The 13326-nt window shown below is 39.5% G+C and overlaps 1 protein-coding gene across 1 annotated transcript; it reads left to right on the top strand.

The window, feature by feature from the left end:
• Positions 1-6907: 6907 nt before the first annotated feature.
• Positions 6908-7822, top strand: LOC103553541 (olfactory receptor 52K1-like). Its single transcript, XM_008524144.1, has one exon. It carries the CDS (start codon positions 6908-6910, stop codon positions 7820-7822), a length of 915 nt encoding a protein of 304 aa, XP_008522366.1.
• Positions 7823-13326: the final 5504 nt, after the last annotated feature.

Here is a 13326-nt window from a genome sequence, read left to right as displayed (position 1 = left end):
AAGTCTTTAATCCATTTTGAGTTAATATTTGTGTATAGTGTAAGATAATGGTCTACTTTCATTCTTTTGCAAGTGGCTGTCCAGTTTTCTCAATACCATTGTTGAAGAGACTTTTCTTTTTCTATTATACGTCCTTGGCTCCTTTGTTGAAGGTTAGCTGTCTGTTGATGTATGGTTTTTTTTCTGGGCTCTCGATTCTTTCCCATTGATCTGTATGTCTGTTTTGCTGCCAGTACGATGCTGTTGTGATTACTATAGCTTTGTAGCATATTTTGAAACCAGGAGTGTGGTACCTCCAGCTTTGTTCTTTTTTCTCAGGGTTGCTTTGGTTATTCAGAGTATTTTGTTGTTCTATATAAATTTTTGGATTCTCTATTCTAATTCCATGAAGAATGTCATTGGGATTCTGATTGGGATTGCACTGAATATGTAGATTTCTTTAGGTAATATGGACATTTTAACAATGTTTTTTCCTCCAATCCATGAACATAAAATATCTCTCCATTTCCTTATGTCTTCCTCGATTTCTTTCAATAAAGTCTTATAGTTTTCAATGTATAGGGCTTTCACATCCTTGGTTAAATTACTCATAGGTATTTTGTTTTTTTTGTAGTGATTATAAATGGGATGGTATTCTTAACTTCTCTTTCTGCTACTTCTTTGTTAGGGTATAGAAATGCAACTGATTTTTGTATGTTGATTTTGTACCCTGCAACTTTAATATATACATTGATTATTTCTAATAGTATTTTTTGTGGATTCTTTACAGTTTTCTATATATAGAATCATATCATCCACAAATAGTGACCTTTTACTTCTTCCTTTCCAATTTGGATCCCTTTTATTTCTTTTTCTTGCCAAATTGCTCTGGCTAAAGATTCCAGTACCATGTTGAATAAAAGTGCAGAGAGTGGGCATCCTTGTCTTGTCCTTGTTCTCAGAGAAATGGCTTTCAGTTTTTCACCATTGAATATGATGTTGGCCGTGGGTTTGTCATATATGGCCTTTATTATGTTGAGGTACTTTTCTTCTATACCCGTTTTATCAAGAATTTTTATCATAAATGGATGTTGGATCTTGTCAAATGCTTTTTCTGCATCTATTAAGATGAGCAAGTAATTCTTATTCTTCATTTTGTTAATGTGGAGTATCACATTGATTGATCTGTAGATGTTGAACTCATCCCTGAAATAAATCCCACTTGATCATGGTGTATGATCCTTTTAACGTATTATTGTATGTAATTTGCTAATATTTTGTTGAAGATTTTTGCATCTACATTCCTTGGCAATATTGGCCTGTAATTTTTCCTTTCTGTTTTGTCCTTTTCTGGTTTTGGTATCAGACTAATTTTGGACTCATTTTATTTTTTGTCTTATTTCAGTGGTTAGGACCTCAAGTACAATGCTGAGTAAAAGTGGTGAGAGTGAGTATGTTTGCCTAATCCTGATTTTAAGGGGGAAAGTCTTCAGTCTTTTACCATTACGTGTAATGTGACTATAGGTTTTATGTAGATGGTCTTTATTACGTTTGAGAAGTTCCCTATTATCTCCAGTATACTGAAAGATTTTTTAAGAATTATTTTTGTGAATCAACGTTAATTTTTGCACAATGCTTTTTTCTTATTCTTGTCTCTATTGAGATGGTGATATGTATTTTTTTTATCTTTAATTTTGTTAAATTGATGAATTATATTAATTTTTGGATGATGTTATCTTACATTCTTGGGTAAGCTCTGCCTCCTCATGATATTTTATCCTTTTATATATTGTTGGATTTGATTTACTAATCATTTGTTAGAGATTTTTATCTCTCTGTTCATGAGTGATATTGGGTGGATTTTCTTATCCTGTAATGTCTTTATCTTTTTTTGTTATCAGGTTAATACTGACCTCTTAAAATGTGTTGGGAAACGTTCCCTCTTCTACTTTCTAGAAGTTTGCATAAGATTGTTATTGTTTCTTTCTTAAATGTTTGATAGAATTTGCTAGTGAAGACTTGGTCCAGTTTCTTCCTTTCTACGCCATTGCCTCTGCTCTCTTCCAGGATTTCACCAAGTCTTACCTGCTGTAATATCATATCCTTCTTCCTATGCCCAGAATACTATGAAAGAAATCTATTAAAGCACTAATCTATTAATATCACTGCCCTGCTTAAACAACTTGCTTATTCATTGTGTTGTCTTCCTTGATCTCTTATTAACATTTAGTGCTGTTTGCAGAGCACTGAAGGCCGGTCACAGTCTGGGTTCAACCTTCGACTCAGACCTCATCCCTTTCCTCTGCTTCCTCAACATTGATCTCTTCGCTGTTCAACAAGAATTCCATACTTTATGGGTTTTGGTGTTTTTTTTTTTAACGCTAATGAGTCATTCTGGAATATTCTATTCCCACTCTTCAACTTTCTAAAGTTGCCTCATTTGTGAAACCTCCTCTGATCCTCACAGGTATAATTAGATACTCTCTCTCCAAGGTGTTTCCATCTCTCCAAAGTGTGCCCACAGATCTTTACATGTACCCCTGCTTTGTCTTTGGTGGTGCTTTGCCTTAGCAAAGATGTGCATCTTTCTCTTGACCCTGTTTAAAAATCTGTATTTCTTTAGACAACCTTAAGAGAAACTCAGGAAATACTTGTTTGATATAAATTATTGTTCCAAAGCTTCTTGATGGTTTTTGGAGCTTCACACTTGTCCCAATCTCTTCATGTTTTATACAATTTCTGACTTTAGGTGAGAGTTTGAGAGTTTCAGTCAGGTAGTCCACATTCACACTAATCTAGTGTCCCACTTCTAATACTCTTCTTTATTTTCTGGGCCTAAGTTCCTGTTCCAGTTACCAGTCCAGCCTCTCAATTCCTCATGGACTGACCTCTGTATTGCTTTTGCTCCTTGTCCTCCCTACTCCTCCCTCCTCCACTGGGGTTTTGGCTGGTGTTTTCTACCTCGTAATACCTGTATCCTGCAGTTTCAGAGATATCCTAGCATCATCTTAAGCTCACTGTTACCCTGCTTAGCTTCTCTCTTAGAAAACTGAGTTCCTTGTGTTAGCATTCCTAATCTTGGCTCTACCTGAAATGACACCTATGTCTTCTTCTTCCCTCTGGAACTGGGTCAGCACCCTTAGAACCTGGTTCTCTTAAATGGATGACCTGATTCTGGGTACTAACCATTCTCGATCAACCTTGTGCTATTCCTTTCCAATATAGCCTGTGTTGACCTCTGTCTTTTTGATAAGGGATTATCATTCTGAAGACACACTGTTTGGCTGGGTTCTGAACTATAAATTTGCGTATGTTTGCTGTTTTTCCTTTGGCTTTATAAAACAAATCATTTTTTCCCACAGGGAGTTTATTCCTGGATTTGAAGAATCCGTGAAGAATCATGAATGACACCATGTGTTCTCCTGTGTAAGCTGTACACACCTAATTTCTCTGATACCTCTCAATCCAATGTAATATCCAGATCCTTTATGTTCTTGAATATCTTCCCATAGATTAATTTGGCACCATTTTTAGGAGTGATTTTGGTGGCTGAGATGAGAGTCAAATGTAGAGAACTTGATTAAGAAGGGGCAAAGCTGTGAGTTATTTCACTAAGGTGAGATAACATATGGATAGCAATACCTACAGGACTTGGCCTACCCTTGCATCTCACATTTTGGGTTCAAGCACAGGAGACATTTGCCATTTTCTCCAGCCTTATTTCCTGGCTAGGTTCCTTCTTCTCATAAACATTCCCACCTATTAATCATTCTTCCTCTCATGGTTCCACCTATGTCACAGGAGGTCATCTAGGTAATATTGTATGCTGGTCCTGATGTTGCCCCTTCCCATAACTCTGCCTTCTTCCTTACCCTCTCTAGATCAGATCTCGCTTGGTCATCAAACCAGGTGGTCCCATTTCCTGTGACAGGCAGCCTTTCCTTGCTTCCAGCTGCAGGGCCTTTGCCCCCTCTTGGCAAGGCACCCTGAAGTATGCTGTTCAAAGTATTCCCTTCTGGGGCTGTTCCCTGAGGCTCCAATAAGAGGAAAAGACCTTGTTAGACCTTTGTTTGAAGAGAAGGCAGAAGTACTAATTGGTGTTTGAGTGGTGGGAGCTTCACTTTGGAGCTGTACAGGCAATGCCTGAAAAGGTGCCCATTAAATATCCTGTTCTTGGGACTTCATTGTTAGCTTAACTTCTTGTCTCACTGTAGGCCAATAAGTGCAGCTCTTTGGTGAGTAATGGCCAAAGGTAGGCTCAAGGAAGAGAGGTTCATACAGGCTCCATCACAAATTAACTTTTTCCTGACCTCTCCAGATCTGGATAATCTGATAGACTGTCTGGATGGAAATGTGCAGTCTTGATATCACTGGGGAAAATCAGAAATACTGCCAATACTGTGTACATTGTCACAGTTCTATCTGGACCTTTCTTGTTATATAGATACAAGCAAGGGAGGGATCAGATGTGTGAGAATTCCTTCTTCCAAAGCAGGCAAACATCCTCCTATCCCTGACTCAACAAGAAGCTATTTGTAAATCTTCTCCTCTTTGAAGCCCACAGGGTGAGTCACAGGGAAACATTTACTGTGGTGCCTGCATCTGTGTCCTAGATTCCTCTGGTTCCAGGACCATTTACTTCCCTTTACCTACTTCCCTGGTGGAGGGAGAGGAACTGAACTTACTGGGTCAGACTTTTCGTTGAGTCACAAGGTTGTTTGCAGGGTCCTGAGGGGATAGTTGGGGTATCAGATGTAATTATTTCTTACATTGTTCTGAAGACATTGTTGTGTTCCACAAGGTGGGCTGAGGTTTAAGGAAAGGCAGCTTTAAGGATAATTTGAAGCAAATGCTCTGGTGATCAGAGCCACATTCTTGACACCCTCCTCCCACACAGCACCATACCCTGGGGGTGCTGAGGGCAAAAATGTGTGATTGGGAGGGAAGAAGGAGCAATATAGGGGAGGATATAATATTTTTGACTCGGTTGCTCCAGGTTTACTACTACACAACACCCACCCATGGGATGAATCTATCATCTTTTTTCCAATCAAATGCATTGTCTCTGAATATCTAAAGATTCTGTTGTCATTAATCAGATTCTTCCTAATGCATCATTTATTTCTTATAATTCATGGAAAATAATAACATTATTATTTTCAGCATTTGACAAAGAACTTTTGCATATTATATCTCATTGGTTTCTCACAAAGATCCTGTGAGGTAAGTTTGGATATACTCATTTCACATGTGAGAAAACAAAGGCTTGAAAATGGTTAGATGCTTTGCTTAAAGTCACACAGCTGACATATGGAAATATTACCTTGAATCAGGATATTGACTTCTGATCCAGAGTTTGTTCCATGACACCAGAACTATAGGTGCACTCAAATTTCCCATCCTCCAAGCCCTCATACCTTTTGCTGTCATTATGTAGTCTCCTTTGCCTCTGTGGTTGAAGATATAGGCAATAATTACATCATTTCTCTTGGCCAGAAAAGTAAAATGGCCAAGAAGGTCATTTTAAAGCTGTGCTTCTTTCTTGGACTATCTTCCTGGGCCAACTTCTGCTCCTTTTCCTCATGCTTAGAGGTCTCTCCTTGCTGTTGAAACTGTGAGATCAGTCCAGGTGCTTTTTTTCTACCTGGAATGCATATCACTTCTCTTATGCTCCAAAGCCCTTACAGACCCTAAGCCCAGGTCTCTGTGTGTCCTTGTTTTTTTCACATGAGATGATTGTGGTACTATAGGCATTGCGGGGTGTTGGGGAGACAAGTAATCCCTAAATCATTCTTTATCTGCCCTGCTATTTGATTCCTCTCCTGCCCACCGTCGGCCACAGGGCCCTGGATGTTCTTCCTTGGCCCTGCAGCAGTCACTGCTAACACAGAGACAGAGTGATGGCTTCCTAGCACAGGGCTCAGTGATGTGAGCTCTTGCCTGATTCTGTCACTAAATAGATCTGGGACCTGGACCATTTACTTCTTTCTAGACCTTAGTTTTCTAGCCTACAAAATGATAGTTTGGGTATAGTACATGTTGGGGAATCTGTATAATTTTGTATACTTCATGGGATTACATGAAAAATGGAATTGGAGGGAATATTTGCCCATATTCTCTCCTGTTCTCAGTTATGTGGCTCTGATATAGAATTCTTTGGCTTTCAAATGAATGTTATTATCATGAACTTCTGTTTACTCCAGGTTATCACAACTCTGAACTTTGTGTCTACCCCTATACAACACCACCTTGAAGGAGAGGGAGATACAGGAGGCAGTGAAATCAGATCTCCATTGAGATATCTGGGAGAGAAACAAGATATGCTTTTGAATAATCCAAGGAAGAACCTGATCAATATTGAGTCATCACAGACCATTTATTCTGTAACCTGGCAGTCAACCGAAGTTTAGAGTAGTCTACTGAAGTTTGGAAAATCTCTCTAAATTAAGAGATTGTCCAGATTTTAGGATTTTTGGCAGTTTCAGATGTCTGTTAGTGGTATAAGACTAGGGAACCATGTGAGGCCAATGATGATTAAATCAAGCACCAGGATTTAGAACTTGGGTATATGAGCATGATGTGAAGGATTTTTATTTAACAGCAGTTCCTGGGCATCTATTTAAATCTGGTTATGTGAATTGCTCTAGGTCACAGGTATAGTAGGATGTCTAATTCTGGGACCTGGTTTCTGATCTTGCCCAGTGCATTTCCCATGGACCAAGCTGACTGGTGTCTTCTGTATTTGAAGATCTTGCAGAAATATTGACTAAACTGAAAATTATTTCTTACTGTTTTCTGAGAACTATGGGGGAAATGTGACGGATATGGTGTGTCAGTGAGACCATATATTCTGAGCTCCCAACCTCCACATCATTGAATGTAACTTGCCTCCCTTTCTTTGCAGTGACACTTCACTCTTCTAAATGAAATGATCACCACGATTCTTTCCAATAATTCACAACTCTTCCCACATATTTTCTTTTTGACTGGCATCCCAGGACTGAGTGCTGCCCACATTTGGATTTCACTTCCTTTTTGCTTCATGTTCTTCCTGGCAGTGACTGGGAATAGTGTCCTGCTTTTTCTCATCTGGACAGAACAAAGCCTTCACCAGCCTATGTTTTTCTTTCTTGCCATGCTCTCCTTTGTTGACTTGGTTCTCTCCACTCTGCTCAAGATGCTGGCCATTTTCTGGTTTGGCATCACAGCCAACAGCTCCCACTCTTTTCTTTTCCAGATGTTCTTCATCCATGCATTCTCTGCCATGGAGTCAGGAGTGCTGGTGGCCATGGCCCTGGACCGCTTTGTGGCCATTTGTAACCCACTGCGTTATGGAATCATTCTTACTCCCATTGTTGTTGCTAAGATTGGAGGCCTGGTGGTGCTGCGAGGTGTGGGGTTGGCCATCTCCTTTCCAAGCCTGGCCCATCGGCTGCCCTACTGTGACTCCCACATGATTGCCTATACCTACTGTGAGCATATGGCAGTGGTGAAACTGGCCTGTGGGGCCACCACCATGGATAACCTCTATGCCTTTGCTGTGGCAATCTTTCTTGGTGTAGGGGATGTGTCCTTTATTGCTTACTCCTATGGGCAGATTGTGAGGACTATGATTCATTTCCTTTCACCTGAGGCATGTGCTAAAGTAGGCAGCACCTGCACGGCTCATATCTGTGTCATCCTCTTCTTCTATGGACCAGGATTTCTTTCTGTAGCCATGCAGCACTTTGGCCCACACACAGCCTCTGCTGCCAAGGTCATCCTTGCCAATCTCTACTTGCTCTTTCCCCCCGCACTGGACCCCATTGTCTATGGGATTAAGACAAAGCAGATCCGGGAGTGACTGTTTAAAATTCTAAGCCCCAAGCAGATCCATCCTACCTGAGTATAGTTCTCATCGGCTAGACTTCAGGGGCCAGGGTGACCCTCCCCTGTGAGGTAGGAGCCCCACAGCCCAGGTCATTTACCTAGTGGGGACAGTGAAGAGAAAGCAAATGAAGTTATCCAGGAAGCACCTGGAAGTTGGTAAATCTCTTCTGAGGCGTATAGTGTTTAGATATTGGGATGGAAAACTGAGACGTGCTGGGGTATCACAACTGATCAATTAGAAAGTAATTTTTTTGAATCCTTTTTCTTCTAAAAGTTTATGATTTACTTGTGTTGACAAGATAAATGCATCAGGCAATTAAGAAACAATTAGGACCTTGACAGACCTTGATCAGGTGACTGAGGAGTGCAGGAAGAGATGAACTGGGTGCATATTTTAAACACATGAAAACATGCACCACTTCCCACCACCATGACCCTGACACAGAAAGTCTGTGGGAGCAGACAGGCCCCTCTATCAGAAAAACTTTGTCATCACAGAAACAAAGGTAGCAAACTACAGTGATACTTTAGAGTTTCAAGTTTATGAGAGAAACTCTAAAATATTCATGTTCCATCTGACTCCAAAATTGCAGGTAAGCTTGATTTCTTTATTCCATGTATTTTTCAGCCTGTTTTTGAGGTGGATGACTCTCTATCATGCCCATAGTGTTATGTACTTGTAACCTCTGAAAGTAATGCTAATTCTTCTTTTATTTCTTCATTTTTAGTCTCAAGTGCAAAGACTTGAGTTAAAATTTATTGCACATAATAATTATCATTCTAATTCTTGTTTTGTTTGTTTATTTTCTGTCTTCATTCCTAACTCTTTTGCCCATTCTCTTCCAGTTCGTACCATTGGCACTCACTTTAATGTGTTTGTTGTATGTTAAGTATTTACATACCCTTACAATGTGTGTAACGTTGACTGAGTGTTACATATTTCTAATATACATAAATACCCTTCTTTAGTTCCTCAAGTGTCCATCCTTCCTCCAGCCGTGGGTAGTCTGGGCTCTTCCTAATGGAATGCATCTCCCTGTCTTTATACTCGACATTCCTAATCATCTTGAACTTCAGTTCAAACCTCACCTCTTTGAAGAAGATTCTTCTAACTAGATCAGGTCACTTGTTTCTGAACTCAGAACTCCGTGTATATTTATTTCATTATCCATCATAATTTATAACTATATATATAACAATTGGTTGAATAATCTCTGCTCCCATCCCTACTAAGTGGTGAATTGTATTCTTAGCATAGTACATGCACATGATAGGCTCTCAATAAACGTTTGCTCAATAAATAAAACATTATTTTAATGGACTGTGTCATTGCTAGCACATTTGCTCATTGGTCACATTGACATATGTGTGTTTTAGATAAATACATAAATCTCCAAAGTGTAACACATTCAGCACTCAATAAATTTTTATGGAAGAAATGAGATTAGTTGTCACAAAATTACCATTGCAATCACAATTATTAACACTATTGTCTCTACTGTCATCATCATGACTACCACCACCTTAACACTGTCTTTTCAAATGTAATTTCAGCTGAGTATTTTGGACACTGTGCAGACACACTAGAAGATGTGATTACTCTTATAAGGCAGACTTACTGCTGTATGTAAGCAAAGAGCAATCAGAAAATCAGCATTTGTCTTCCATCTTTTCTTTGTTTGCTCTCCTTTTCTTCATGATTTTCTTCCTTATCCTGAGTATTTACCAGGCTCTCAGTGTGATGATGAAATGAACTTGAAAATATAGAAATTATGATGAAATGTGACAGTGCTGTGGTAGAGATTGATTCCAAGTCATAAAGGAATAATTCTTAATGAGAGGCAATGGGCAGGAATGGGGCATGGGTTGGGTCAGGTTAAAGAGATACTGTAGATGACCAGGGTTTGGAAGACTGGGCCTGGGTTGTTGGGTGAGTAGGTGGAGGGTCAAGGCTAAATTTATGGTTGCTAGGGGGAGTCTGCCTCAATCTCTTTCCTAAGTGGCTTCTGCTCTATGCCATACTTTATGACCTCATTTTTCCTCTGTTAAATATTAATCTTCAATATTATTAGTATGAAGATAGCTGATGAAATAAAGGGGAAAAAGTGAAGACACCCCTCCCCGACTTTTGTCCTTGCTTCATGGGTGAGAATGGAAGAAAAGTCTGCAGGAAAGGCTGAGCAACCACAGGGTTGCAGAGGAAGTTTCCTTGGTGGTTGGAGGATTGAGTGATGATTACCACCAATAGGCTTAGAGGTCTTTAAGTGCTTTGGCTAAGCTTTGAATCCTCTTAGTCTGAGTATGTTGTATTAGTGTAAAATCTTGATAGTATGAGCAGTTCCTGTTCAGCTCTTACTCTGTGGTAACTTGTGCCATTGAGAAAAAACCTTTGCACATAAACTCTCTCGTTTAATGTCTACAAAATGTGCAGGAAGCTGGTGCTCTCATTATTCCAAACTTTTTATGAAGAAAATGTTATACTTTCTCCTAAGTGGGGACCATTCATTTTCTCATACTTCTACCCCTGTTTTGGCAGTGAGTTCACTGTTCTTGTTCCTAAATGCAATTTTCAATTCTTTCCTGTAAAAAAAGTCTAGCAAACAAACAAACACAGACTGGTGCTTTTGAGGTTCATGTCATTCATGCGTATAATTCTCTACCACTCCAAGTTATTGATATTTAACCTGGTTGCATTCCAAATGATGACTTGATTAATATCTTCTCTGTTTTTTGGTGGGCCATAGTCTTGGTGGGAGACTTCAGTATTCATGTGAATGACCCATTGAACACTCTGGGTCTTCATGTTTTTGGTTTCTTTTCCCCAAAAGACCCTTGCCTCATTTATCCATTCCCATGGCATATTCTTGAACCTCTCTAGAGACCACTGCATTTGTTTCCAGCAGATTTCCCAGCGTCTATGCTTCACTCCTTCCTATCCATACTCCTAGTGTGGTATTAGACAATAAGATTCTGATCATCTCTAAATCTTCTGCTTAAAATCTTCACGACTTTTCATCACCCTTTAACATGACTTAATGTGCATGCTACAGTTTCTGCTTCCACACCAGGCTCAGTTCCTGAGAACTACATTCCCAAATTTCTTGATTCTTTCAGGTCCTTGACAATATCAATTTCCCTTCCCTCCTGCATCAGGGATTTTGTGTCCTCAGCCTACCCTCGCAGTTCCCTTAACTTTTAACCCATTTTTCTGGTCACTAATTTGAATCAGGAAGGGGTTTGCCAACCTCCCTAGACTGATAAGATTTTCTTATTATATGCTTTATGAAATATTTTATGCTTTATAACACTGTAGTTTTAATTTAGAGAAATTTCATTGTTAGTTATTTCTGTGATCATCTAATTAATATATATCATATCATGATCCGTGATGACAAGGGCCATTTTATTATATTAATTGTTTTGTCTGACATCTAGTAGAGTACTTGGACTTGATTGATATTTAATATCTATTGAATGAATGAATAAATGAGCCTTCCCATGAGCTATACATGAAATACTTGTTGATTGGAGAAATGAAAAGACTGCAATTGAAACATTGTTCCAAAGGGGAACATGGTCATTGAGTGGACTGATAGTTGCTCTGTCAGACAAGGGACAAAGGAAAAAGTCTGCTTGGTGATGGGGGAGATATGATATTGGAGGTCTTAGCTTATCTCATTGGGAACTTGCTGGGATGGGCTATCTGAGAAGCTATATTCATCACATATTTGCCATGGTGGGGGAATTGATGTCCATGGATCTGTCACAATCCCCCAGAAGAGAAGCAGAGGGTTCAATTCACCTATGATGGGTGGCATTTGTCTTAGGTTAAGTTCTCCAGAAATAGACTCTCAGGCAGAGATTTATATTCAAGAAGCTTATTGTGAAGTGTACTTGGAAATGGCACCTGTCAAGGAATTATACAAGCAGCATGGAGTAGAGGAAGAAGTTAAACTGTGATCCAATTGCCCCAGATGCCTGAGCTAATTCCAGGAGAGGCTCTTGAGAGGGATGGCCTTTCAGTGATGGTTCAAACTGAAGAGAGAAGGTCAAGTCTTTGTATTCTTACATACACCAGTCATTGGGTGAGAGCTATACTCAGGAAGGAAAAATAGCCTTTGGTGAGTCATCTCTCTTTGTCCAAAGGAGAGTGACTCAATTATGAGCTTTGAGCAGTCAACACTCAGCAGATGGAAGATAGAGCATATTGAGCCACAGAATCCACTAAAGAATTTATTGAGTCTGCATTTGTTCTGTGAGAACAAGAAGTCTGAGCTTATAGAGCCATGTGAGTTTTCCTAGCTCACTGAGCATGAGGTTTCCTAGCACAGCCATCAGGATGTACAGGCTTAGGGATGATGACCAACACTGGAAAGAAACGGGCCACCTGTTCAGGGGCAGGTGACATTCCCTGTTCTACCTCTCTGCCCAACCAGCTATCCCTGGGGCAGTAGACTTAGCTTTGTGTGCCTTCAGCCAATCTAGAGGCTAACTTTGGATCTGTCCAGATTGTCTGTGTGTCCTCTGGGACCTGCCAATTCGTAATAATATCTCACCAGCCCAGTGCCTTGTTCACAGTCACCAGCTCTGCCTTGGGTAAGTACGAAGAATGGACCTGCCTTTCAGGGTAAGATTAAAGAACCAAGTATGAGTCATGTATAGTTATAGAATACCTACATATCAAGACTTTAATTTAGTATTATTTGTAATAAATATGTAAGATTTATATCACTTGTTCTACCATCCAGTGAGATATCTTGATTCAGAGAGTTTAAGTATCCTGCCAAAGTCATTTATAGAAGATGAAAGACAGAATTTAAAACCTTGTATGTCTGCATTCAGAGCTTGTGCTTATTCCACTACACTGTGAAGCCTCTACCAGCTAGTTTGTAGTTATAGAATTTAGTGAGATATGATCCTTTTCTTGAAACAAACCACTAAGGCAATGAAAGAGTTCCCATAATATAGATATAGCAGGAAATTGTGGATGAGCAAAGAAAGGTCATAAAAGAAAGTGTCCTAACACAGTCAATGAGACCTTCTAAGATGCTTTTTAGAACCCTCTGACTTCAGAGTGGGGAGTGGGTTGAAAAGGATTAATTGCAAAGGCAGAGAGAGCTGAGGAAACAATGCAGGTGAGAGAAGTTGGGAGTGTGAATTAGGCGGTCATTTGGGTTTGAGAAAAAGGAGTGAATATAAAAGAGGTTAAAAATACAAACAACAGCAAGTAGTGAATAGGTAAAAGGGATGAGAGATAAGAATGAGTAAAGATAGTTTCCAAGTTTCTACATTGGGTTGGATAGGTAGATAGTGATATAATTCATAAAAATATGGACAAAAAGGAGGTGCAGCAGATTAGGGAAGAAGAGGTGAGTTAATTCAGTCTTCAATATGTTGAGTGCAAAGTATAGGTATTTAGGAAGCAAATGGAAAGATGAGTTTGTGTTCCAGAAAGATATTTGACTTAGACACATAGAT

Source organism: Equus przewalskii, chromosome 6, assembly GCF_037783145.1.
Source record: "Equus przewalskii isolate Varuska chromosome 6, EquPr2, whole genome shotgun sequence".
Classification (NCBI taxonomy): Eukaryota; Metazoa; Chordata; class Mammalia; order Perissodactyla; family Equidae; genus Equus; species Equus przewalskii.
The sequence above is the reverse complement of the archived record's forward strand: the minus strand, read 5'-3'. Positions and strand labels throughout refer to the sequence as shown.